The sequence below is a fragment of the Opisthocomus hoazin genome, chromosome 4, assembly GCF_030867145.1.
Source record: "Opisthocomus hoazin isolate bOpiHoa1 chromosome 4, bOpiHoa1.hap1, whole genome shotgun sequence".
Classification (NCBI taxonomy): Eukaryota; Metazoa; Chordata; class Aves; order Opisthocomiformes; family Opisthocomidae; genus Opisthocomus; species Opisthocomus hoazin.
In genome coordinates, this window is record NC_134417.1 from 95,165,839 (window position 1) to 95,190,730 (window position 24,892).

The 24,892-nt window shown below is 56.3% G+C and overlaps 3 protein-coding genes across 6 annotated transcripts; 1 reads left to right on the plus strand and 2 right to left on the minus strand.

Moving 5' to 3' along the window:
- Positions 1 to 623: 623 nt before the first annotated feature.
- Positions 624 to 23,605, minus strand: LOC142361219 (uncharacterized). Of its 2 annotated transcripts, none has more exons than XM_075420046.1 (4): positions 23,464 to 23,605; positions 20,990 to 22,554; positions 20,648 to 20,650; positions 624 to 4,930 (listed from the first exon to the last, which is right to left on the minus strand). In XM_075420046.1, exons 1-4 carry the CDS (start codon positions 23,588 to 23,590, stop codon positions 4,304 to 4,306), a joined length of 2,322 nt encoding a protein of 773 aa, XP_075276161.1. In that variant the 5' UTR covers positions 23,591 to 23,605; the 3' UTR covers positions 624 to 4,303. The 2 variants fall into 2 exon arrangements, 1 of the variants encoding a protein (XP_075276161.1); XR_012763834.1 differs by lacking the exon at positions 624 to 4,930 and adding exons at positions 16,564 to 18,432; positions 19,728 to 19,835 and having other exon boundaries at positions 20,083 to 22,554.
- Positions 5,380 to 7,375, minus strand: LOC142361230 (zinc finger protein 2-like). Of its 2 annotated transcripts, none has more exons than XM_075420066.1 (4): positions 7,123 to 7,375; positions 6,549 to 6,675; positions 5,750 to 5,861; positions 5,380 to 5,493 (listed from the first exon to the last, which is right to left on the minus strand). In XM_075420066.1, the coding sequence occupies exons 2-4, from the start codon at positions 6,673 to 6,675 to the stop codon at positions 5,463 to 5,465; spliced, it is 270 nt and encodes an 89-aa protein (XP_075276181.1). In that variant the 5' UTR covers positions 7,123 to 7,375; the 3' UTR covers positions 5,380 to 5,462. The 2 variants fall into 2 exon arrangements, with proteins under 2 accessions (XP_075276181.1, XP_075276180.1); XM_075420065.1 differs by lacking the exon at positions 7,123 to 7,375 and adding an exon at positions 6,910 to 7,033.
- On the plus strand, positions 10,259 to 14,472 carry LOC142361218 (uncharacterized). 2 transcript variants are annotated; one of them, XM_075420044.1, is made up of 5 exons: positions 10,259 to 10,327; positions 10,411 to 10,572; positions 11,653 to 11,779; positions 12,689 to 12,796; positions 13,053 to 14,472. In XM_075420044.1, exons 1-5 carry the CDS (start codon positions 10,295 to 10,297, stop codon positions 14,405 to 14,407), a joined length of 1,785 nt encoding a protein of 594 aa, XP_075276159.1. In that variant the 5' UTR covers positions 10,259 to 10,294; the 3' UTR covers positions 14,408 to 14,472. The 2 variants fall into 2 exon arrangements, with proteins under 2 accessions (XP_075276159.1, XP_075276160.1); XM_075420045.1 differs by having other exon boundaries at positions 10,261 to 10,327; positions 13,056 to 14,472.
- Positions 23,606 to 24,892: the final 1,287 nt, after the last annotated feature.

Below are 24,892 nucleotides of genomic sequence, written 5' to 3' on the forward strand. Positions count from 1 at the left end.
TTCCCAATTCAAGGTTCGCCACTGACAGAGCTACTGTGCGGCACTGGCCCACTCAGCATAAGAGTCTGCATATAAAATCTTTGCTCCATTCTGTGCTGCCAAAAAACCTGCTCTTACTTCTCCCACTTGTGCACTGCCTTCACCTTTTTCTGTCAGTTGTTTGCTGGTGGTAATATCTAATGCAAGGGCCTTATATGGCCATTTACCATTTACCTTTTTTGCTGAAGCATCTGTAAACCAGATGTTTTCTGCTAGTGTACCCTCAGGGAGGGGCAGAATGGTGAAGCATCCAGAATGGGTGAAGGTTTAAAAAGTGGTTGTGATGCTAAAGGGTCTGTGTTTATGGGCATCTGCAATCTGGCAACCTTAGCATGTCCTTCAGTGAACTGTGTATTTTCTGCAACTCCTGTTAGGCAGGCATGCCATTTTCTGATAGTGGGTTTTTGTGCAGCTCCTTCTGGGGGAGCAGTCCGCTTTAGGATTGCTTCTAGTAAATCAAATGGTTGTCTAGGTTGCACAGGTTGTCCCTGATGTTTTTTCTCAACTTGTTTAACTGCTTGGACTAAAGATAAAAGTCCCTTTTCCCGTTCAAAGTATCATTGTTCTGTTTCTTTAAATGCAGTTGAGCTAAACAATAAAGGTCTTTTTGGCCCATCGAGGCCAGTTTGGAACAGGTTACAGTAAGTAGTATGTTGGAGAAACCATGGGGCTGTACTGGTCCCAGTAACTGATATGTCTTTAATTCAGTTAAGAGTTTTGACCACCTCTGTATGTTCTGATTTCCAGTCCCAGGGTTTGCCTTTCCATAAGAGTGAGTATAATAGACCGGATATAATAGAAAATCCAGGTATGTGCTTCCTCCAGTATCCTAAAGTTCCCTTTAATTGTTGCGACTGCTTCCTTGACTGGGGCATTTTAGCTCTTTGATTTTGTTCAAGTGATCTGGAGGAATCACTGCACTGCCTGCTACCCACCAAGTACCTAAAAATTTTACTTCTTTATTTGGTCCCTGACATTTTTCTGGGCAGAATCTTAATTTCTGCTTTATTTAGTGCTTGCCATACTGCTGCTGCTCCTTCCCTTGACTTCTCAGGGGAAGTTCCACCAGTCAGAGTATCATCCACAGATTGCTACAGAGGGAGTGAGACTGTAAAAGTTCAGCAAGTGCGGCACGAACAATTGTGGGTGAACGGTTATACCCCCGTGGGAGTCTGTTAAGGGTATGTTGTATTTCCTCCCAATTGAAAGCAAACTTCTCTTTATCCTCCTCACTCAAGGGAACCATAAAGAAAATCTTTTACATCTAGTGCTGCCATCCGTGGGTGTGCAGCTGCTTACAAAGAAGCTGTTCAGTTTACAGTGCTTGGTACAGCAGCGGTTAGCGAGGTCGTATTAGCATTCAGGTGCCAATAATGAAGTGTTAAACACCATCTCCCATCTGGTTTCCGAACTGGCCAGATAGGTGAGTTATATGGGGAATGAGTTCTGGAGATAATTTGTTGTTTCTCCAAACCAACTATGACTTCAGAAATTCCATTTTGTGCTGCAGCAGAAATTGGATATTGTGATACATTATTAATTTTGGAATCTGGGAGTGCAGGGGCTGCGCAAAGTTTACACACCTCAGCCTCACGATTTCTGCTGGGTCTGGGATCGATGTTTGAGCCGAAGGACCACACACTGCCATTGGGCAGGTGCCAGGTTCAGCCATTTAAAACATCGAAACCTAGAATATTTTCACGGTAATCTTTAATTGCAAAGCGAGTAGTTGCCATGTGCTTCTCACCTGGGAGCCATGAATTGACTTTGGCAGTTTGACACACAACACTTGCTCCGTTCACACCAGTGATCTTAACTCTTTGCCATCTGGATTGCATGCCCAGCTTCTCACAGAATCACAGAATGGTAGGGGTTGGAAGAGACCTCTGTGGGTCATCTAGTCCAACCCTCCTGCCGAAGCAGGGTCACCTACAGTAGGCTGTAGAGGACCTTGTCCAGGCGGGTCTTAAATATCTCCAGAGAAGGAGACTCCACAACCTCCCTGGGCAGCCTGTTCCAGTGCTCCGTCACCCTCAGAGGGAAGAAGTTCTTCCTCATGTTCAGACGGAACTTCCTGTGCCTCAGTTTGTGCCCATTGCCCCTTGTCCTGTCGCTGGGCACCACTGAAAAGAGCTTGGCCCCATCCTCCTGACACCCACCCTGCAGATATTTGTAAGTATATATTAGGTCCCCTCGCAGCCTTCTCTTCTCCAGGCTGAACAAGCCCAGCTCCCTCAGCCTCCCCTCGTAGAAGAGATGCTCCAGTCCCCTCCTCATCCTCGTAGCCCTCCACTGGACTCTCTCCAGTAGCTCTTCATCTTTCTTGAACTGGGGAGCCCAGAACTGGACACAGTACTCCAGATGAGGCCTCACCAGGGCAGTGTAGAGGGGAAGGAGACCCTCCCTCGACCTGCTGGCCACACTCCTACTAATGCACCCCAGGATGCCATTGGCCTTCTTGGCAGCCAGGGCACACTGCTGGCTCATGGTTAACCTGTCGTCCACCAGGACACCCAGGTCCCTCTCCACAGAGCTGCTCTCCAGCAGTTCCGCCCCAAGCCTGTACTGATGCATGGGGTTGTTCCTTCCCGGGTGCAGGACCCTGCATTTGCCTTTGTTGAACCTCATCAGGTTCCTCTCTGCCCAACTTTCCAGCCTCAGCATCTTGTTGTGTTAGTACTGAAATTTGAAATGCCAGTATCCCACAATCCCAGTCAGGGAGGGGATCAGCATCCCATTCTCCCAACCAGGGAGGGGCCCAGTACCCCAGCATCCCGTCAAGGGAAAGGATTAATTGTTAAACTATTTTTATCTCAACCCATGAGTTCTTTCTCAGTTTTACCCTTCTGATTGCCCCCCATCCCTCTGGGGGAGCAGTGAGTGAGCGTTATGAACATTCTTCTCTACTAAATCCCAAACACAGCAGCTACTGAGAGGAAAATGAACAATAGCCCAGTTAAATCGAGGACATTATCCACCCCTCAATCTATACCATCTTCATCATGCTCAAGTCCACACTTTCCAATAAATTACCACCACTTTTCCTGTCTTTTGATATATACACATAGAGATATCATTCCCTTAGTCTATGGGCCATCCCTCTAAACTGTCCGTTGAGTTCATTTAGTCCACGACTTTGGGCTCCATCTGTCATAACAGTCCTTCAGGGCAGGAGAGATGATGGGTGCTGTTGGATGGTTGCATGCTGCATCCAAAACTCACGGCTGGTGTATCTGGCGTGGCCCATGCCCACAGTCTGCAGCCTGAAGGTGTTGATCTTGAGGAAGCTGCTGGATGCCAGTTGCTGAAGCCAGGTCTGATTCTACCACTACTGCATTTTGCTCAGTTTCATGAAAGTTCATCCTTCATCAGTCTGGATTATTCTTACTGTAACACCATTGATATGACATATAGCAATCATAGTAGCGATGACACACAGTGGAGGGGTAATTAGCAATTCACATCATAGAGTTTAAATTGTTGTCTATTCTCACCCAAAATCACATCCCCTTGAGGTACACATCGGACTTCCCCATCCTGCCGCATCACCCACCAAGTGCATCCAGGTCCTTGAGCAAAAGCAGTCCCACCGATGGGTTGGCCTTTGCCTGTGGCAGGACTAACCCAGACTGGCTGCTCTAACATATTCTTCAGGTGCACTACGGGGACTTTATCCAATGCCACAGGATGTGGAAGTTTGGACTGGGCAGGGCCAGCTCGATTGGCAGATCCCCTGGGGTTAACAAACCAGGTGGCCTTTGCTAAATGTGTATCCCGGTGTCCGAAGCTCCAACCCCCCAGCACTCTCAGAGTAGTTTTTAGCAGTCGATTGCATTGTGTGACTTTCCTGGAGGCTGGTGCATGATGGGGGATGTGATACACCCACTCGACGCCATGCTTTTTGGCCCAAGTGTCCATGAGGTTGTTTTGGAAATAAGTCCCTGAGCCATGGTGCCCCCCAGCCAACTGCCCCCCGTTCATATACTGAGCACATCGTCCTACTGTATAGAATATCCTTTTGGCCAATTTGGATCAGCTGTCCTGGCTGTGCCCACACCCAGCTGGCAGGGCGTGAGGAGCTGAAAAGTCCTGGACTGCTTAGCAACAACAAAAACATCAGTGTATTATCAACATTATTCATATTCTAATCCCAAAACACGGCACTATACTACCTACTACGAAGAAAATTAACTCTACCCTAGCTGAAACCAGGACATCCCCCCAGACCCACCCTTGCAGCAGCCCCTGGAGCGCTTTGGGCCCCTCAGTGAACATTTTGTGGGGCACTGGGCTGTGGAGGTGGCTGCAGGCTGGGGGTGCTGCGGGTGCGCTGGTGAGCCAGCATGTCCTCCTCCTTGCAGATGTATAACTGGAAGGCCTTGGCCTCTGCCCGCCTGCCCACTGGTGAAGACAGACAACCCCCATCCCACCAGCTCCCCTCCAGCACTGCCGACGAGCCCTGGTGCACCCACTGGTGGCTCTTCAGGTGCTGCTTCTTGCTGTAGATCTTCCCGCATTCACCACACTTGCAGTGCTTCTCACCAGTATGGATGCGCTGGTGGGTGGTGAGGGTCCTCTTGTCCCTGAAGGCCTTGGGACATTGGGAACAGGCAAAGGGGCGCTCCCCAGTGTGCATGCGCTGGTGGATGGTGAGGGTCTTCTTGTCCCTGAAGGCCTTGGGGCAGCAGGAGCAGGCGAATGGGCGCTCCCCAGTGTGGATGCGCTGGTGAATGACCAGGTTGTTTTTGTGACCGAAGCGGTGGCCGCAGTGGCTGCAGGCAAAGGGCTTCTCACCAGTGTGCACACGCTGGTGCCTCAGCATGTGATGCCTGTAGCCGAAGCTCTTGCCGCAGTCGGTGCAGCTGAAGGGCCGCTTGCCCATGTGGCTCCGCTTGTGGCTGGCCAGCTCCGTCTGCCTCTTGAAGCTCTTGTCACACTCGGTGCAGGAGAAGGGCTTCTTGCTGTTGTGGACACGCTGGTGGATGGTGAGGGTCTTCCTGTCCCTGAAGGCCTTGGGGCACTGGGCGCAGGCAAAGGGACGCTCCCCAGTGTGGATGCGCTGGTGGACAGTGAGGGTCTTCTTGTCCCTGAAGGCCTTGGGGCACTGGGTGCAGGCAAAGGGACGCTCCCCAGTGTGGATGAGCTGGTGCCTGACCAGTTGATGCCTGGAGCCGAACCGCTTGCCGCAGTCGGTGCAGCTGAAGGGCCGCTTGCCTGTGTGGCTCCGCTTGTGCTTGGCCAGCGCAGTCTGGCTCTTGCAGCTCTTGCTGCACTGGGAGGACGTGAGGGGGGTCTTCACCAGCGGCCAGAGGGCCGGAAGAGGGTGGAGGCAGGGGCGCCCTGCTGGGACCCCCCAGCTCCTGCGTGGCTTGGACTTCCCCGGGAGCAGGGCAGTGCATGCCAGCAGACCCTCAGGGACCCCCTCATCCTTGGCTTGTGCCACAGGGCCACCAGCTGTAGGGGAGGAGAGGCCCGTGTCACAGCCTGGGACGGGATGGACATGTGGGACCCCTCCCCACGGGAAGTGGCACAAGCACCATGCCAGCACCCCACCCTTCCTGCCTGAACACCAGAGCTGATAGTTGGCAGCTCCCTGCACCATGGGACGGCAGAGAGACCACACCAGACAGCACAGGGGCACGGAGCATCTAGGGCCAAGGGGACGGTGCTGCAAGAACCCTCCAGCCCTTCCCATGCCCCACCCCAGTACCTGCCTGGCACAGGGGTCCAGTGCCTCCGCTGCGCCCCGGGGAGATCTGACACGCATGGCATCTCTTCCCGCTCCATCTTGCAGATGATCTCTGGCTTGGTGGTGGGCCAGCCTGTCCGGGGCAGAGACAAAAGCACCCCCTCCCACACTGTCAGGACAGCAGCACTGGTCCCCCCTGCCGGCAGCCCCAGCATCTCCCCACGTTCTGCTTCTCTCTCCTGCCCCCCTTCCTGGCACCTACAGCATCCCCTCGCCTCTCCCTCGTCACCTAAGCTGCTCTCCTGCAGACAGGATACATGCGAACAGCTCAAAGCTGCGCCAGGGGAGGTTTCGCCTGGACATGAGGAAGCATTTGTTTAGTGAGAGGGTGGTCAAACACTGCAACAGGCTTCCTGCAGAGGTGGTCGATGCCCCAAGCCTGACAGTGTTTGAGAGGCGCTTGGACCATGCCTTTAAGAACATACTTAACCTTTGGCCAGCCCTGAATTTGTCAGGTCAACTGCTAGTTGGACTAGATGATCCTTGTAGGTCTCTTCCAGCTGAAATAATCTATTCGATTCGATTCGATTCGATTCGATTCGATTCTATCCCATTCCATTCTATCCCATTCTGTTCTCTGTACCAGGACGGCTCTCCACAGGAGGCTGCCTGGCAGGGTAACACCTGCCATCACAACGGCTACAGCAGCACTCAGGCAGCAACAGCGACAGCGGGATTTTCCCTTCCAAGGTCTCTAGCGCAGTCAAACAGCTGAACTCCGGATCCACCCCAGCCCGGCGGTGCCAGAGAGAGTCCTCACCCAGCGAGGCGACCGCCTGGTAGTTCTCCAGCATCACCTCCCGGTACAGTCGCCGCTGCCAGCCCACCAGCTCTGCCCACTCCTCGGGGGAGAAGTAGATGGCCACGTCCTCAAACGTCACCGACATCTGCAGCAAGAAGCACCACCGGCTCAGCACACTCTGCCACACACTCGCTGAACACCTCTGCCCAAATCCTGCCGCTGTCGGGCAGGGCCCCGGCAGCACCGGGGGCTCCGGCATCCCAAGGGCAGCACTGGGAGAGCTCGTAGCACCCCGTGCAAGGGAAGGCCAGGGCAGAGGGGCGGTGGGTGCACAGCCAGCCCACGCAGCAGGGTCACCGGGGCTGCGCCTGACCCCCACCTTGCCGCAGCAGCCCGGAGCCCTCCCGTGCCGCTGGCTCTCGGCGGGGAGACGGAGGCACACACAAAGAGCGATCGGCAAGACGCAGCTGGGATGCTCCGGAGGCCGCAGGAGGGGCCTCTCCCGTCACCAGCCGCCCCGGCGCAGCACGGACAGACGGTCCCTGCCAAGCACAGCATTGCCGTGAGCACAGCGGGCCAGAAGCTCACTCACCTGCCAGCAGCTGCCTTCCCTTCCCCCCAAGGCCTTCAAACCTGCTGCCACCAGCACCCACTCCAGGAGCGGCACCCACACAGCCAGCCGGCTTGGCACAGAGGCGAGAAGCAGCAGGGGGAAGAGGGGTTTCAGAAGCTCCTGACTGTCCAAATCGACCTCCAGTACCGAAGAAGAGCAGGAGGAAGATGTGCAGGGGTGTCCCGGGAGCCCTTGACCACCCGTCCGGGAGCGAGCCCAGCCCTTCCCAGCGCCGCGGTCGACAGGGCCGCACCTCGGGGGGCCCTGGGGGGGGGGGGGGGGGGGGGGGGACGGGACACGACACGACACACGGAGCTCCGTCAGCCCGGGAGCCCGCCCGCCGCCGGTGCAGCACGGGAGGTGTAGTCCTGCCGCCCGCCCGGCCCCGCTTGGCCCGGCTCGGCTCGGGGGGCGGCTGCTCCCCCCGGCCCCCTCCGTTGGGATGCGGGAACCCCCACAACAGCGGGGCTGCGGGTACCCACCCTGCCCCCGGCAGCGCCGCTGCAGGTGCCCCCTTCCCACCCACCGTTCTAGGCGGAAGGAGACCATCACTGTAGACTTAGAGACCATCACCGGAGACTTAGAGACCATCACTGTAGACTTAGAGACCATCACCGGAGACTTAGAGACCATCCCTGGAGACTTAGAGACCATCACCGGAGACTTGGAGACCATCAAGGGAGACTTAGAGACCACCACGGGAGACTTAGAGACCTGCCCGGCTCGGGGACGCCGGGCTGGGGGCAGAGCCGAGAGCTGAGCCGGTACAACGCAGCCTTTCCCTCGCCAGGCAGAGCCCTTCGCTGTGATGCTCCATGCGGGGTGGCTCAGTTTCCTGCAACTCCCATCACAGTCTACGGAGCCGTGTTTTGGGGGTCCTTCCTCTCACGGCCTGTGCCCGCTGCATCCCCGGGTTTATTCCTCTATCCGGTGCATCGCCGGGGGGCTGGCACTGCTCCCAGCAACCCCTCGCCCCGCTCCCACCAAACCTAGGACATGGCTGGCAGCCCAGGCTCCCACAGCAGTGCTGTGGAGTGGCAGCAGTGGGCTGGAGGGGTCGACCCTGGTCTCAACACAGATCCCAAAGCTCTGGTTAGTTCTCCTGGGAATTACTGTGCTCGTCGGTTCCTCTCTTGGCATCTCTGGCATTGACTGGTTGGAAGGCACCTTCCCTGGCCCTGTCGGTGTGGCGATGCTGGCCCTGATGGGTCTTGTCGCATTGTAGGAAAGCATTGGAGGTGGAAAGCTGCTGTCTGGAGTCCCTCATGGCAAGTTGCAGAAACTCCTGAAGGAGAAGGTGATTCACGCCAGTTTGCAGAGGTGGAAGCCATCCAGCTGGCTTTAGACATTGCTGAGCGAGAAAAGTGGCCTGTGCTTGATCTCTGTACAGATGCATGGATAGTGGTGGATGCCCTGTGGGGGTGGCCACAGCAATGCCCACATCCCCACAAGTCGGGCCACTGAGGAACATCAAAACAACGAGCAGGTGGATCAGGCTGCTAAGATTGAAGAGGCTCAGGTGGATCTGGACTGGCAACAGAAGGGGGAATTATTCATATAGCTAGGCGCGCCCATGACACCTCAGGCCATCAAGGAAGAGATGCAATATATAGGTGGTCTCCTGACCAAGGGCTGGACTTGACCATGGATGCTATCGCACAGGTCATCCATGAATGAGAAACGTGCGCTGCATTCAAGCAAGCCAAGCTGGTAAAGTCTTAGGGGTAAGGAGGACACGCCAGGGCAAGCAACATGTGCTCACAGTGGTGGAAGCAACGACCAGATGGCTAGAAACTTATCCTGTGCCCCATGCCACTGCCAAAAAAACCATCATGGGCCTTAAAAAGCAAGTCCTGTGGAGACATCGCACCCCAGAAAGAACCGAGTCAGACGTCGGGACTCAATTCCAAAACAAACTCATGGACACTTGAGTCAAAGAGCATGGCATCGAGTGGGTGTATCACATCCCCCATCATGCACCAGCCTCCAGGAAAGTCACACAATGCAATCAACTGCTAAAAACTACTCTGAGAGTGCTGGGGGGTTGGAGCTTTGAACACTGGCATACACATTTAACAAAGGCCACCTGGTTCATTAACTCCAGGGGATCTGCCAATTGAGCTGGCCCTGCCCAGTCCACACTTCCACATCCTGTGGCATGGGATAAAGTCCCCGCAGTGCACCTGAAGAATATGTTAGAGCAGCCAGTCTGGGTTAGTCTTGCCACAGGCAAAGGCCAACACATCGGTGGGATGGCTTTTGTTCAAGGACCTGGGTGCCTTTGATGGGTGATCACAGAATCAGAGAATTGTAGGGGTTGGAAAGGACCTCTGTGGATCATCTAGTCCAAACCCGCTCCCTAAGCAGGGCCACCTAGAGCAGGTTGCAGAGGACCTCCTGATGTGGAAGGATGGGGAAGTCCGATGTGTACCTCAAGGGGATTTGATTTAGGGTGACAATAGTCAATAATTTAAACTCTATGCTACCAATTGCTAATTCCTCCTGCCAGCGTGTGTCGTTTCTTCTGTGGTTTCTATATGCCATATTATCAACGTAATTACAGTAAGAATCAACCAAACTAATGAAGGCTGAATTTTGATGGATCGGAGCAAAGTGCAGCAGTGATAGAATCAGACCTGGCTTCAGCAACTGGCAACCAGCAACTTCCTCAAGATCGACATCTTCAAACCACAGACCGAGGGCATGGGCCACACCAAATACACTAGCCACAAGCTCCGGATGCACCATGCAACCGACGATCAGCAGCCACCATCTCTCCTGCCCTGAAGGGCTGTTATGACAGATGGAGCCCAAAGTCATGAACTAAATGAACTCAATGGACAGTTTAGAGGGCTGGCCCGTAGAATAAGGGATGATATCTCTGGGTGGGTATCTATCTCTCTCTAACTCTCAAAGACAGGAGAAATGGTGGTGATTCACTGGAAATTGTAAGATCTGGGCATGAAGTAGATGGTACAGAAGAAAAGTGGATACTGTCCTGGGTTCGGCTGGCACAGGGTTAATTTGTCACAGGCATCGGGGAGGAGACACAGCCAGGAGGGCTGACCGAAAGCAGCCAAACAAATCGGGTATTCGGTACCATGTGACCTCATGCCCACGATAGAGCTGGGGGAGCTGGCCGGGGAGGGGAATGGCTGCTCTGGAGGGAGCTGGGCATTGGACGGTGAGAAAACGGCATTATTGCTCGTTTTCTGTAGTTTTTCTGTCGTTGTTGCTGTTACTGCTCCCTCCCTTTGCCCTCCCCAGCCCAGCGCGGGAGCAGCGGGCGAGCGGCCGCGTGGTTCTTTGGTGCCGCCCGGGCTGAAGCCAAAGCTCAGCAAGTGCAAGCAAAAACGCGCCAGCTGGTTTTCCCCTGGGAAGAAGGAAGGAACGACTCCCCCCGAGGCAGCCTCTTTGGAATGGGCCGAGGTGGGCTCGGAGGTGACGGCGGCAGCTCCGGCGGGCGGCTGCGGAGAGCGGGGCGGGAGCGGTGGGGAGGCGGCGCCGCCGACTTCTGCCGAGCCCCTGGGAGCGGGGTGCGGACAGTCGGGCGGTGAAAAGCCCGCACGGCTCCGCAGCCGCCGTCCTCCAGCACGTAAGGTTGGGGGGGAACCGCATCCCCTCCGGGGGCCCTGGGCAGCAGCCGCCCCCCAGCCGAGACGAGCAGGGCCGGGCGGGGCCGGGCGGGCGGCAGGACTACACCTCCCGTGCTGCACCGGCGGCGGGCGGGCTCCTGGGCTGACGGAGCTCCGTGTCCCCTCCCGCCCCCCCGCCAGGGCCCCCCGAGGTGAGGCCCTGTCGACAGCGTCGCTGGGAAGGGCTCGGCTCGCCCCCGGACGGGTGGTCAAGGGCTCCTGGGACACCCCTGCACATCTTCCTCCTGCTCTTCTTGGGTACTGGAGGTCGATTTGGACAGTCAGGAGCTTCCGAAACCCCTCTTCCCCCTGCTGCTTCTCGCCTCTGTGCCAAGCCGGCTGGCTGTGTTGGTGCCGCTCGTGGAGTGGGTGCTGGTGGCAGCAGGTCTGAAGGCCTTGGGGGCAAGGGAAGGCAGCTGCTGGCAGGTGAGTGAGCTTCTGGCCCGCTGTGCTCACGGCAGTGCTGTGCTTGGCAGGGACCGTCTGTCCGTGCTGCGCCGGGGCGGCTGGTGACAGGAGAGGCCCCTCCTGCGGCCTCCGGAGCATCCCAGCTGCGTCTTGCCAATCGCTCTTTGTGTGTGCCTCCGTCTCCCCGCCGAGAGCCAGCGGCACGGGAGGGCTCCGGGCTGCTGCGGCAAGGTGGGGGTCAGGCGCAGCCCCGGTGACCCTGCTGTGTGGGCTGGCTGAGCACCCACCGCCCCTCTGCGCTGGCCCTTCCCTTGCACGGGGTGCTCCGAGCTCTCCCAGTGCTGCCCTTGGGATGCCGGAGCCCCCGGTGCTGCCGGGGCCCTGCCCGACAGCGGCAGGATTTGGGCAGAGGTGTTCAGCGAGTGTGAGGCAGAGTGTGCTGAGCCGGTGGTGCTTCTTGCTGCAGATGTCGGTGACGTTTGAGGACGTGGCCATCTACTTCTCCCCCGAGGAGTGGGCAGAGCTGGCGGGCTGGCAGCGGCGACTGTACCGGGAGGTGATGCTGGAGAACTACCAGGCGGTCGCCTCTCTGGGTGAGGACTCTCTCTGGCACCACTGGGCTGGGGTGGATCCGGAGTTCAGCTCTTTGACTGAGCTGGAGCCCTTGAAAGGCAAAATCCAGCTGTCGCTGTTGCTGTCTGAGCGCTGACCTAGCAGTTGTGATTGCAGGTTTTACTCTGCTACACACAGTGGGAGCAATCCTGGTGCAGGGAATGGAATGGAATGGAATAGAACAGAACAGAACAGAGTAGAATAGAATAGGACTGCTTCAGTTGGAAGGAATGTACCAAGATCATCTAGTCCCTCTCCATGACCACTTCAAGGCTGGCTGAAAGTTAAAGCATGTTCTTAACGGGCATGGTCCAAGCGCCTCTCAAACACTGTCAGGACTGGGGCATCGACCACCTCTGCAGGAAGCCTGTTGCAGTGTTTGACCACCCTCTCGGTAAAGAAATGCTTCCTCATGTCCAGGCTAAACCTCCCCTGGCACAGGTTTGAACTGTTCCCAGGTGTCGTGTCTGCAGGAGAGCAGCCGAGGTGACGAGGATGAGGTGAGAGGAGGCTGTAGGTGTTGGGCAGGGGGGCAGGCGAGAGGAGCAGAGCGAGGGGAGATGCTGGGGCCGCCGGCAGGGGAGAGCCAGTGCTGCTGTCCCGGCCTTGCAGGAAAGAATCACAGAATCACAGAATGTTAGGTGTTGGAAGGGACCTCTCTGGGTCATCTAGTCAAACCCCCCTGCCAAAGCAGGGTCACCCAGAGCAGGCTGTACAGGACCTTGTCCAGGCGGGTCTTTAATATCTGCAGAGAAGGAGACTCCACAGCCCCTCTGTGAAGCCTGCTCCAGTGCTCCGTCAGCCTCAGAGGGAAGAAGTTCTTCCTCATGTTCAGATGGAACTTCCTATGCCTCAGTTTGTGCTGATGCTTTTTTCTCTTCCCTGGATAGGCTGGCCCACCACCAAGCCAGAGATCATCTGCAAGATGGAGCGGAAAGAGACTCCGTGTGTGCCAAAACCCCCCGGGGCGTGGAAGAGGCACCAGACCCCTGTGCCAGGTGGGTACCATGGGGGCATGGGGAGGCACGGGCTGTAACAGCAGCACGGTCCCCTTGGCCCCAAATTCTCAATGCCCCAGTGCTGCCTGATGAGGTCTCTCTGCCGTCCCATGGTACAGGAAGATGCTGACCATCAGCTGTGGTGTTCATCCAGGAAGGGTGGCTGGCTGGTGTGTTTCTTGTGCCACTTCCCATGGGGATGGGTCCCATGTGCCCATCCCGTCACCATCAGTATACCCCGGCCTCTCTTCCCCAGCAGCTGGTGGTGCCGGAACGAGGAGGGAGGCTGAGATGGTCCCTGAGAAGCTGCTGGCACCCGACACCATGCTCTCAGGGATGCCCAAGCAGGGCAGGAGCTGCCAGGGCCCGTCAGGATACTCCCTCCTCCACCCCTTGCGGACCCGTGGTCTGGTGGAGAAGAACCCTGCCACATCCCCTGAGTACAGCAAGAACTTCAAGAGCCAGACAGCTCTGGTGATGCACGAGCGAAGGCACACAGGCGAGTGGCCCTTCAGCTGCACCAACTGCGGGAAGTGCTTCAGCTCCAGGCATAACCTGCTGAGCCACCAGCGTGTGCACACCGGTGAGAAGCCCTTTGCCTGCAGCCACTGCAGCCGCCAATTCAGCCATAAGGGTGTCCTGGTTGTCCACCAGCGCATCCACACCGGGGAGCGCCCCTTTGCCTGCGCCCATTGTCCCAAGGCCTTCAAGGACAAGAACGGCCTCACCAACCACCAACGCACCCACACTGGGGAACGCCCCTTCGTCTGTGCTCACTGCCCGAAGGCCTTCCGGGACAAGATCAGCCTCACCATCCACAAGCGCATCCACACTGGGGAGCGCCCCTTTGCCTGCACCCGCTGCCCCAAGGCCTTCAGAGACAAGAACACGCTCACCGTGCACCAGCGGGTCCACAGCAGCGAAAAGCCCTTCTCCTGCACCAACTGCAGCAAGAGCTTCAAGACCCAGTCGTCGCTGGTGATGCATGAGCGGAGTCACGCTGGTGAGCAGCCATTCAGCTGTGTCGACTGCAGCAAGCACTTTGTTGAGAAGCGTCACCTGCTGAGCCACCGCCGTGTGCACACTGGTGAGAAGCCCTTCGTCTGCAGCCATTGCAGCCGCCCATTCAGCCATAAGGGTGACTTGGTCATCCACCAGCGCATGCACACCGGGGAGCGCCCCTTTGTCTGTGCCCACTGCCCCAAGGCCTTCAGGGACAGGAAGACCCTCACTGTCCACCAGCGCATCCACACCGGTGAGCGTCCCTTCACTTGCGCCCTCTGCCCCAAGGCCTTCAGGGACAGGAAGACCCTCACCATCCACCAGCGGGTCCATACTGGCGAGAAGCCCTTCTCCTGCACCGAGTGCGGCAAGAGCTTCAAGAGCCAGACAGCGCTGGGCACCCACAAGTTGCGCCACACGGACGAGCAACCCTTCAGCTGTGCCGACTGTGGCAAGTGCTTTGACCGCAGGCATAAGATGCTGAGCCACCGGTGTGTGCACACTGGTGAGAAGCCCTTTGCCTGCACCCACTGCCCCAAGACTTTCAGGGATGAGCAGACCCTCAGCACCCACCAGCGCATCCACACTGGCAAGGAGCCTTCCAAGTGAAGCTAGTGCAGCAAGACCTGGTGGAATTATTAGTAAAATCAAGGTTTTACATCTGAAAATTAAAGTTTATATGAAAAACGTAGCATGGTTCACCCATTGAGGAAAAGCATAAAATCAAAAGGAGCTCTGAGGATGGGACACAGCTGCAGCAGGCATGTGTGGAATCCACTAACACAGCAACTCCCTGCAACATACCACAGAGGATGGAGCGGGGTGGAGACTCCGTGGCCATGCTCCGTGATGATAAAGCGGGAAGAAATGGTCCTCTAGAACTGATAAGCAGCTCATCTGGCCCCGTGAGCCAACAGGTTTTTCAGACCTTGCCAAAGTGCTATCCTTTTATGAACTTTGCTCATTTTAATATCATTCTATTACCAAAACACCTCCATCCCGAAGGCTACCCGCCTCCAAGGTGCGACCACCCTTCTTTGAGTCTGTGCCCTCGATTTTTTGTAAACTATACCTTTGAACGTGAAGCGAGAGATTTTTACACCAATCCTGATAAAAGGTATGTATGACTACAGTCATTCAAACTCCACCTTAAATGTAGAAAGGATATAAAAATAGCCAGGGAAATGGGGGATTTTCAGAGAGAAGATATCACCGGGAGCAAGTCAAGGGAAACTCCACCTCAGACTGCCTCTGACTACTGGGATCGGCTGACAGGCTGAGCCTTGCTTCTCCCTGCCTTGGGATGCCTTGGGTGAGACTTAGACTAAGCGCTTTTCTCAGGAATCTTAGAAATCTCTCTAGAGAGTTACTCCCTAACGTTTATAGCCAGGCTGTATTATTTATAACCTTTTCACGCATTTTATACTTAATAAAGTCATATTTGCACGTGCTTTCTTGCAGATAGTCACTATCACCGGCAATTCAAAAAAACCTATATACCTGTTGCACAAATAAAACTGCACTGTTTAAGTAGCCACTTGTCACAGTTTCTCACTGAACACGACCAAACCCTAAGCGCGGCCGTACCAGTTCATGAGCACGACTGGACTGAAGGTGCAGACTGCTATTACTGTATCCAGAATCGTGGTACTTTAATATACATATTAAACGCGACTGGAATGGTAGTGGTAAATTGGGTATCACTCAGAATTTAAACCTAGCCGCACGTAGCCTCTCACTCCGGTGAGGAGAGTTAGAAAGCAAGACGGTTTATTTTCCACCAAATTACTCCATCCCTTATAATGCAACACCCGGGGAACTACAGGCCAGTCAGTCTCACCTCTGTGCCTGGCAAAATCATGGAGCAGATCCTCCTCGAAACCATGCTAAGGCACATGGATAACAAGGAGGTGACTGGGACAGCCAACATGGTTCACCAAGGGCAAATCGTGCCTGACCAACTTGGTGGCTTTCTATGACGAGGTTACAGCGTTGGTGGACAAAGGGCGGGCAAGTGACATGATCTACCTGGACTTGTGCAAGGCATTCGACACTGTCCCACATGATGTCCTTGTCTCTAAATTGGAAGGACATGGATTTGACAGATGGACCACTCGTTGGATGAGGAACTGGCTCAATGGGCACACTCACAGAATCATAGAATTGATGCCGTGAAAAGCCGGAGTTGAAGACTCAATAGTCAGAGGCTATTAAGCAGGGATTCTTTATTGCAGCGCTGGGCACACAGGGGAATCACGCCTCAGTTCTAAGATTACGTATACTGTGTCCTTCCAGGTTGTTTTGCCCCGATCTTGTTGCCCTCTTGGTGCCTCTTTATCTCTGTAGCTTGGTATGTCTGCCCTCCCAAGGCTAAGCTGTCTGGGGTAGAATTATTGAGGATCCTCTCTATCTTAGAGCTTTCCTGTCTTCTCAAAACAGCAAGGATCTAGTTTAGTTTAATTACAATCTGTTGGGGTCAATGTAACTTGAGAATTAGCACGACTAGGAGGCTGCTGGTAAAAGACAGCTACGAATAGCCATTGAGAAAGTTCTGATAGCGCACATCATGTGGGTTAGCAAAAACAAGATGTGTTCAAGGACGTGCAGGAGGTCTGTTGCTATTGGCGTTAGTGCATAGTTACCAATCATAAGAGAATATGGGGTGCGTGAACGGCGTATGATTTATGTCTGTAGCCTATCCGATGTAAGCGTAATTGTGTGTACAGGTATGGCAAATGTATATAACGGCAGAAGCGGGGGAATAAAAGTATCCGACTGTGTATCTTACCAATGCATGTGAGGATCGTTCCCGTCCCTTCACGGATGTTGAGACCCGGCATTTTGGTGACCCTACGGATTTATTATCGCAGCCAGAAAAAAAAAGGCACGGGACTGCCAGCTGGCGAGGTAAGCCAGGCTGCCCGAGAAAGGCAGGAGCGGATCCGCGGCACGCCGGGTGGGGCATGAACATCTGCAGCATGGGTTCCACTGTATCAGCGTCAGAAAATACGGCGCTGAAAAGCCTGTTGGAATTGGCAGATCGAGCCGATGCTAAGTTAACTGAAGGAGACATGTCGGGACTATTATTATGGTGCCGCCGCCGAAAGCTGATAACAATGGATCAGCTGTTCGATCCAGATGCGTGGCACAGAGTTGGGATGGACTTGTGGGACTCTGTGCAGGTCGGAAACAAAGAGGCACGGCAATTAGCCCCTGTTTTCTGAACTGTTAAAAATACAATTGCTGATATGAAGGCCGATGCTACTGTGGCTGCAGCCACCACGAGAGCTGTTTGTGCAATCAGTCAACCCGCAGGAGAGTGTCAAGATCCCTGTACGGCGCCGCTGGCTTGTGAAACGGAGCCCTGCGGAGAACCGAGTGTGGCACCAGCTCCACTTACAGCCCCACCACTGCCGGAGAATGTGCCGCTCCCAGGAATGGATACTGACTTGCCTGAAGGAGCAACATCGCTATTATACCCAAAGGTTCATAAAAGTGAACCTACGGACACATTGAGAAAGCAACAGGATCAAATGACAAAGCTGCTGGACGAGATGCAACGACTAGATAAAGGATCCCGTAACGCCACGATTAAACAGGCATATCGAAAGGCTCACCAGGCCATAACGGACGGTTTGCGAGCGGTCAAGCAGCAGATATGTGGGGAGTCAGACGGGATGGGGGAGGTGATTTCAGGGGGGTCAAATAATGGAAGCATTAACAAAAGCTCACCGCCAGAGCATTTGCAGCGGCGCTGGGTTAGGCTCTTGTTGGAAGACGGGGAAATGAGCTTAGCTGACGCTGATCACTATTTATGCAGTAAATACGGTAAGGGGGTGGGGGATGACGAACATGAGGCGTGGAAGAGGGGCGTGACGTGGAGAGAGCAGGGAGAGGGGGCATCTGGTGTTCAAAAGCCTGATTGCGCACACGGTGGGTGTGGTCTGCAGGGACCCGGCGGTACAGAGGGGGGTGGTGTGGCCGTTGGAGGTCGGAGTGGAGACGGGACGCCCCCGATACGCGACCCTAATTTTAATATGGGACAACGATGGAGAGGGGTAATAGAAAATGCTGTAATTGAAGGACAAATGCTACCAAACAGTTTAACAGCATTCCCGGTGTTTACGCAGGGGAAGCAACGGATATGGGCTCCTTTTGACTGGAAAACAGTGAGTCAGTTAAAAAAAAACATAATGAACTATGGTTTGGATAACAAGCAAGTTATGACGCTGGTTACCACCTTTTTCAAAAATCAGATATTAGTGCCAGCTGATGCCCAAGCATTGTTAGAATTGGTGTTGCCCCCCACTGCCTTTGTGTTGTGGAAGGATAAGTGGCGGGATAAATGTGAGGTTGCAATGATGCAAAACCTTCAGCTAGGTGCCAACGATCCTTTACGTGTAGTTACACTAGACCAGCTCATGGGTACTGGCGCTTTCCACGACGGGGCGGCTCAAGCAGCGCTACACCCTCGAATATTGCAACAGTCACAGAGCTTAGCCCTGGCCGCTTTAACTGAGTTACCATAGATTGGGAAGCCTGTATTACCTTATACACAGATTCGTCAGGGTCCTGATGAGCCGTACGTGCACTTTATAGACCGATTAAAGGAAGCATTAGATGCGGCACCAAATCTGCCAAGTGAAGCAAAAGGTGCAGTAGGAAAGGATTTAGCTTTTCAAAATGCCAACACTCAATGTCAACAGATAATTGCATCCCTACCTAGTGGGTCTACCCTTAGTCGGTATGTGGAGGCTTGTTCCCGATTACCTCGCTTAGCGGAGGAAAGAGAGAAGGCCAGAATACATGCGGCTGCTATGGCCACTGTTTTACGAGCTGCCATGCAACAGGGAAACGGGATCGAGGTGTTAAAGCAAAAACTGGTTGTCTTATTTGCGGAAAGGAAGACCATTACAAAAGAAACTGTCCTCAGATCAAGAAGCAAAAGGTGGTGGCTGACGAATTTGTAGGGACATGCCATAGATGTGACAAGTTTGGGCATAAAGCAGCTCAATGGAGGTCGCAGTTTAAGAAGGATGGTACCCCCTTGTCGGGAAACAGGCAGAGCAGTGCCAGGATGGGGGGCGCAAGGACAAGAAAGTTCCCCACAGCTATGGCTGTCTCGACGAGCTCCGAGCTGCCACAAGCGGCTCTGCAGGAGTCGATCTGGCCGTGGGACAAGACATCACTATAGAAGATGACAAAGTGCATGTCGTTCCCTCGGTAGCCACAGGACCTTTAGGTCATGGGTTGAGTGCATTGTTGGTGGGGCGATCCTCTGCATCTAGTCAGGGAATATTTGTCCTACCAAGAGTAATTGATGCAGATTTCACAGGGCCAATAGGGATTATGTTAAAGGTATTCACGCCACTGTTAACCATCAAACGAGGCAGCAAGGTTGCCAAACTAATTCCTTCTATTGCTCAGGTCCCCCTAATTGACCCTAACTATAGGGGAAGTGACACCTTTGGCTCAAGTGGACCCCCCTTGGTGGCATTCATACAACCTCTTTCCACAGAACAGCCCACAGGAAAGATCACTACTAAAGGACCGAACGGCATTGTACTAAAAGACCAGAATATGTTGTTAGACTCCGGAGCAGATGTTAATATAATCCCGAGGGCCCAATGGCGGAGTCATGGCCATTGACGGCAGTGTCGGGCATGGTGACAGGAATCGGTGGTGCAGCAGCGACACAAATGAGTACTGAGTTCATTACCTTTGTAGACCAAGATGGTAAGTTGCTGGCACAAGCACGCCCTTATGTCTTGAATACTACTATTTGGCTATTAGGCAGAGACATATTATCACAATGGAGTTGTGTCATTCAGACCTCACCTGGCAGCACCGGGACATGGAGCATCTAGTGCCAAGGGGACAGTGCTGCAATAACCCCTCACCCCACCACATGCCCCACCCCGGTGCCCACCTGCAAAAGGGGTCTGGTGCATTCGCTGCGCACTGAGAGGGTCTGGCATGCACTGCATGTCTTCCTGCTCCATCTGGCAGATGATCTCTGGCTTGGTGGTGGGCCAGCCTGTCCAGAGCAAAGACAAAAGCAACCCCTCCTGCACTGCTGGGACAGCAGCACCAGCTCCCCCTGCCGCAGCCCCACCATCTCCCCTTGCTCTGCTCCTCTCTCCTGCCCCCCTGCCCAGCAACTACAGCCTCCTCTCGCCTCGCCCTTGTGACCTCTGCCACTCTCCTGCAGACAGGACGCCTGGGAACGGCACAAACCTGTGCCAGGGGAGGTTTCAGCTGGACAAGAAGAAGCATTTCCTTACCGAGAGGGTGGTCAATCACTGCAACAGGCTTCCTGCAGAGTTGGCTGATGCCCCAGTCCTGACAGTGTTTGAGAGGCGCTTGGACCATGCCCTTAGTGACACGCTTTAACTTTTGGCCAGCCCTGAAGCGGTCAGGGAGTTGGACTAGATGATCCTTGTATGTTCCTTCCAACTGAAGCAGTCCATTGTATATTATTCTATTCTATTCTGTTCTGTCGTATCCTGTTCTCCATACCAATGACCACTCTCTGCAGTCTGCTGGGTGGCTGCTACCGTAGAGACGGAGGTCGGTGCTTTGGGTGACTTCCCCTCAGCCACCCCTGCAGCAGCCCCCATTGCCTCATGGGCGCCTCAGTGGCTGTTTTGGCAGATACTGGTCTGAGGAGGCAGTCGCAGGCTGGGAGTCCTGGGGGTGCACTGGTGAGCCAGCACGATCCCCTTGTCCCAAAACCACCTCTCACAGCTGGCGCGCTGGAAGGGCTTGGCCTCTGCTTTCCCCCTGCCAGGTGTGGATACCCCCATCCCACCAGACGCCCTCCGGCACTGCCGACAGGCCCTGCTGCACCCACTGGTGGCTCTTCAGGTGCTGCTTCTGGCTGCAGGTCTTGCCGCACTAGTCTCACTTGCAAGGCTCCTTGCCAGTGTGGATGCACTGGTGGGTGCTGAGGGTCTGCTCATCCAGGAAGGTCTTGGGGCAGTGGGTGCAGGCAAAGGGCTGCTCCCCAGTGTGGACGCACTGGTGGCTCACCAGGTCATCCTTCTGGATGAACCGCTCGCCACAGTGGCTGCAGGCAAAGGGCTTCTCCTCCGTGTGCACACACTGGTGGCTCAGCAGATGATGCTTCCGACGGAAGACCTTGCCACAGTCAGTGCAGACGAAGGGTCACTCATCTGTGTGGCTCTGCACATGGCTGGCCAGCTCTGTCTGGCTCTTGAAGCTCTTGCCGCACTCAGTGCAGGAGAAGGGCTTCTCGCCGGTGTGGACCTGCTGGTGAACGCTGAAGGTCTTCCTGTCCCTGAAGGTCTTGGGGCAGTGTGTACAGGCGAAGGGACGCTCACCAGTGTGGATGCGCTGGTGGCTGATCAGGTCGCCCTTCTGTGTAAAGCAGTGGCCACAGTGGCTGCAGACAAAGGGCTTCTCACCAGTGTGCACACGCTGGTGGCTCAGCAGGTGATGCTTCTGACGGAAGCTCTTGCTGCAGTCAGCACAGCTGAAGGGCCGCTCACTCGTGTGGCTCCGCTTGTGGCTGGCCAGTTCCGACTGCCTCTTGAATCTCTTGTCACACTCGGTGCAGGAGAAGGGCTTTTCACCAGTGTGGATCCGCTCATGCACGATGAGGATCTTCTTGTCCCTGAAGGCCTTGGGGCAGTGGGTGCAGACGAAGGGACGCTCACCAGTGTGGACACGCTGGTGGATGACGAGGCTGCTCTTGTCCCTGAAGGCCTTGGGGCACTGGGAGCAGGCAAAGGGGCGCTCCCCAGTGTGGACACGCTGGTGCCCAACCAGGCTACCCTTACAGCTGAACTGGCGGCCGCACAGGCCACAGGCAAAGGGCTTCTCACCGGTGTGCACACGCTGGTGGTTCAGCAGGTGACACTCGTCACAAAAGCTTTTGCCACAGTCTGCGCAGACAAAGGGCCGCTCGCCCACGTGGGTCTGCTTGTGTGTGGCCAGCGTCGTCTGGCTCTTGAAGCTCTTGTTGCACTCGGTGCAGCAGAAGGGCTTCTCACCGGTGTGGACCCGCTGATGGATGGTGAGGTTCCTCCTGTCCTTGAAGGCCTTGGGGCAGTGGGCGCAGGCAAATGGGCGCTCCTCAGTGTGGCTGCGCTGGTGGATGACCAGGTCGCTCTTGTGACTGCAGCGGTGGCCGCAGTGGCTGCAGGCAAAGGGTTTCTCACCAGTGTGCACACGCTGGTGCCTCAGCATGTGATGCCTGTAGCCGAAGCTCTTGCCGCAGTCGGTGCAGCTGAAGGGCCGCTCACCCGTGTGGCTCCGCTGGTGGCTGGCCAGCTCCGTCTGCCTCCTGAAGCTCTTGTCACACTCGGTGCAGGAGAAGGGCTTCTCGCTGCTGTGGATGAGCTGGTGGATGGTCAGGGTCCTCCTGTCCTTGAAGGCCTTGGGACAGTGGGCACAGGTGAACGGGCGCTCCCCGGTGTGGATGCGCTGGTGCCTGACCAGGTGACGCCTGGAGCCAAACTGCTTCCCGCAGTCGGTGCAGCTGAAGGGCTGCTCGCCTGTGTGGCTCCCCACGTGCGTGGCCAGCGCAGTCTGGCTCTTGAAGCTCTTGCCGCACTCAGGGCACGTGGCAGGGCTCTTCTCCACCAGACCAGGTGTCCAGAAGGGGTGGAGGAGGGAGTATCCTGACGGGACTTCCTGGCTCCCGCCTGGCATCCCCAGGACCAGGGCAGTGGGTGCCGACAGCCCCTCAGGACCCCCCTCAGCCTCCTTCTGCATCGCAGGGCCGGTAGCTGCTGGGGAGGAGAGGCTGGGGTCACTGCCAGGGACGCAATGGGTACGTGGGACACCTCCCCATGGGGAGCAGCACTGGTACTCTGCCAGCTCCACACCCTTCCTCCCTGAAGGACACAGCTCATGGCTGGCATCTCCCTGCACCACAGCATGGCAGACAGACCTCACCGGACAGCACAGGGACACGGAGCATCTGGGGCCAAGGGGATGGTGCTGTGGGAGCCCCCCACCTCTCCCCACGCCCCCACAGTACCCGCTGGCACAGGGGTCTGGTGCCTCCGCTGGGCCCCGGGGCGATCTGGCATGCATAGCATCTCTTCCCGCTCCATCTTGCAGATGATCTCTGGCTTGATGTTGGGCCAGCCTGGCTGGGGCAGAGACAGAAGCACCCTCTCCTGCACTGTCAGGACAGCAGCACCAGCTTCTCCCTGCCCACAGCAGGTTTCGCCTGGACACGAGGAAGCATTTCCTTACTGAGAGGATGGTCAAACACTGCAACAGGCTTCCTGCAGAGGTGGTCGATGCCCCAAGCCTGACAGTGATTGAGAGGCACTTGGACCGTGCCCTTAGTGACACGCTTTAACTTTTTGCCAGCCCTGAAGTGGTCAGGGAGTTGGACTAGATGATCTAGGTTCCTCCCAACACAAGCAGTCTATTCTATTCTATTCTATTCTATTCTATTCTATTCTATTCTATTCTATTCTATTCTATCCTATCCCATTCCATTCTCTGTACCAGGATGGCTCTCCACAGGAGGCTGCCTGGCAGGGTAACACCTGCCATCACAACGGCTACAGCAGGACTTGGCCAGCAACAGTACAGTTGGATTTTGCCTTTCAAGGGCTCCAGCTCAGTCAAAGAGCTGAACTCCAGCTCCACCCCAGCCCAGCAGTGCCAGAGAGAGTCCTCACCCAGCCAGGCGACCGCCTGGTAGTTCTCCAGCATCACCTCCCGGTACAGTCGCCGCTGCCAGCCCGCCAGCTCTGCCCACTCCTCGGGGGAGAAGTAGATGGCCACGTCCTCAAACGTCACCGACATCTGCAGCAAGAAGCACCACCGGCTCAGCACACTCTGCCTCACACTCGCTGAACACCTCTGCCCAAATCCTGCCGCTGTCGGGCAGGGCCCCGGCAGCACCGGGGACTCCGGCATCCCAAGGGCAGCACTGGGAGAGCTCGCAGCACCCCGTGCAAGGGAAGGGCCAGGGCAGAGGGGCGGTGGGTGCACAGCCAGCCCGCACAGCAGGGTCACCGGGGCTGCGCCTGACCCCCACCTTGCCGCAGCAGCCCGGAGCCCTCCCGTGCCGCTGGCTCTCGGCGGGGAGACGGAGGCACACACAAAGAGCGATCGGCAAGACGCAGCTGGGATGCTCCGGAGGCCGCAGGAGGGGCCTCTCCCGTCACCAGCCGCCCCGGCGCAGCACGGACAGACGGTCCCTGCCAAGCACAGCATTGCCGTGAGCACAGCGGGCCAGAAGCTCACTCACCTGCCAGCAGCTGCCTTCCCTTCACCCCAAGGCCTTCAAACCTGCCGCCACCAGCACCGACCGCGGAAACGGAAAAGGCGGCCCCGGGAGCAGCGTGGCCGCGTCAGCCCGGGAGCCCGCCCGCCGCCGGTGCAGCACGGGAGGTGTAGTCCTGCCGCCCGCCCGGCCCCGCTCGGCCCCGCTCGGCTCGGCTCGGCTGGGGGGCGGCTGCTGCCCTGGGCCCCCGCGGGGATGAGGTTCCCCCCTCCCAAACCTCGCGGGCTGGAGGAAGGCGGCTGCCGAGCCGTGCGGGCTTTTCACCGCCCGACTGTCCGCACCCCGCTCCCAGGGGCTCGGCAGAAGCCAGTATCGCCGCGTCCCCACCGCTCCCGCCCCGCTCCCCGCAGCCGCCCGTCGGAGCTGCCGCCGTCACCTCCAAGCCCACCTCGGCCCATTCCAAAGAGGCTGCCTCGGGAGGAGCCATTCCTTCCTTCTTCCAAGGGGAAAACCAGCTGGCGCGTTTTTGCTTGCACTTGCTGAGCTTTGGCTTCAGCCCAGGCGGCACCAAAGAACCACGCGGCCGCTCGCCCGCTGCTCCCGCGCTGGGCTGGGGAGGGCAATGGGAAGGAAGAGGCGGGACTCGGGGGTGGGGATGGAGACAGCTCGAAGGAACAGCAAAGGAAGGGAGCGGTAACAACAGTAATACTGATAAAAGGAACACACAAAGCCAGGAACACACAACGCTGTTTTCTCCCCACCCGATGCCCAGCTCCCTCCAGAGCAGCGATTCCCCTCCCCCTGCCAGCTCCGCCAGCTCTGTTGTGGTCATGAGGTCACATGGTACCGAATACCCGATTTGTTTGGCTGCTTTGGGT

Coding starts and splice junctions, on each gene's coding strand:
- LOC142361219 (XM_075420046.1), bottom strand. CDS start 23,590: ATGTCGGTGACGTTTGAGGACGTGGCCATCTACTTCTCCCCCGAGGAG. Junction 22,555..23,463: donor CCAGGCGGTCGCCTGGCTGG/GTGAGGACTCTC, acceptor TCTCCTCCCCAG/CAGCTACCGGCCCTGCGATG.
- LOC142361218 (XM_075420044.1), top strand. CDS start 10,295: ATGGCTGCTCTGGAGGGAGCTGGGCATTGGACG. Junction 10,573..11,652: donor CCTCTTTGGAATGGGCCGAG/GTGGGCTCGGAG, acceptor TTCTTGCTGCAG/ATGTCGGTGACGTTTGAGGA. Junction 12,797..13,052: donor GCACCAGACCCCTGTGCCAG/GTGGGTACCATG, acceptor TCTCTTCCCCAG/CAGCTGGTGGTGCCGGAACG.
- LOC142361230 (XM_075420066.1), bottom strand. CDS start 6,675: ATGTCGGTGACGTTTGAGGACGTGGCCATCTACTTCTCCCCCGAGGAG. Junction 5,862..6,548: donor CCAGGCGGTCGCCTCGCTGG/GTGAGGACTCTC, acceptor TGCCCCGGACAG/GCTGGCCCACCACCAAGCCA. Junction 5,494..5,749: donor TGGACCCCTGTGCCAGGCAG/GTACTGGGGTGG, acceptor CCTCCCCTACAG/CTGGTGGCCCTGTGGCACAA.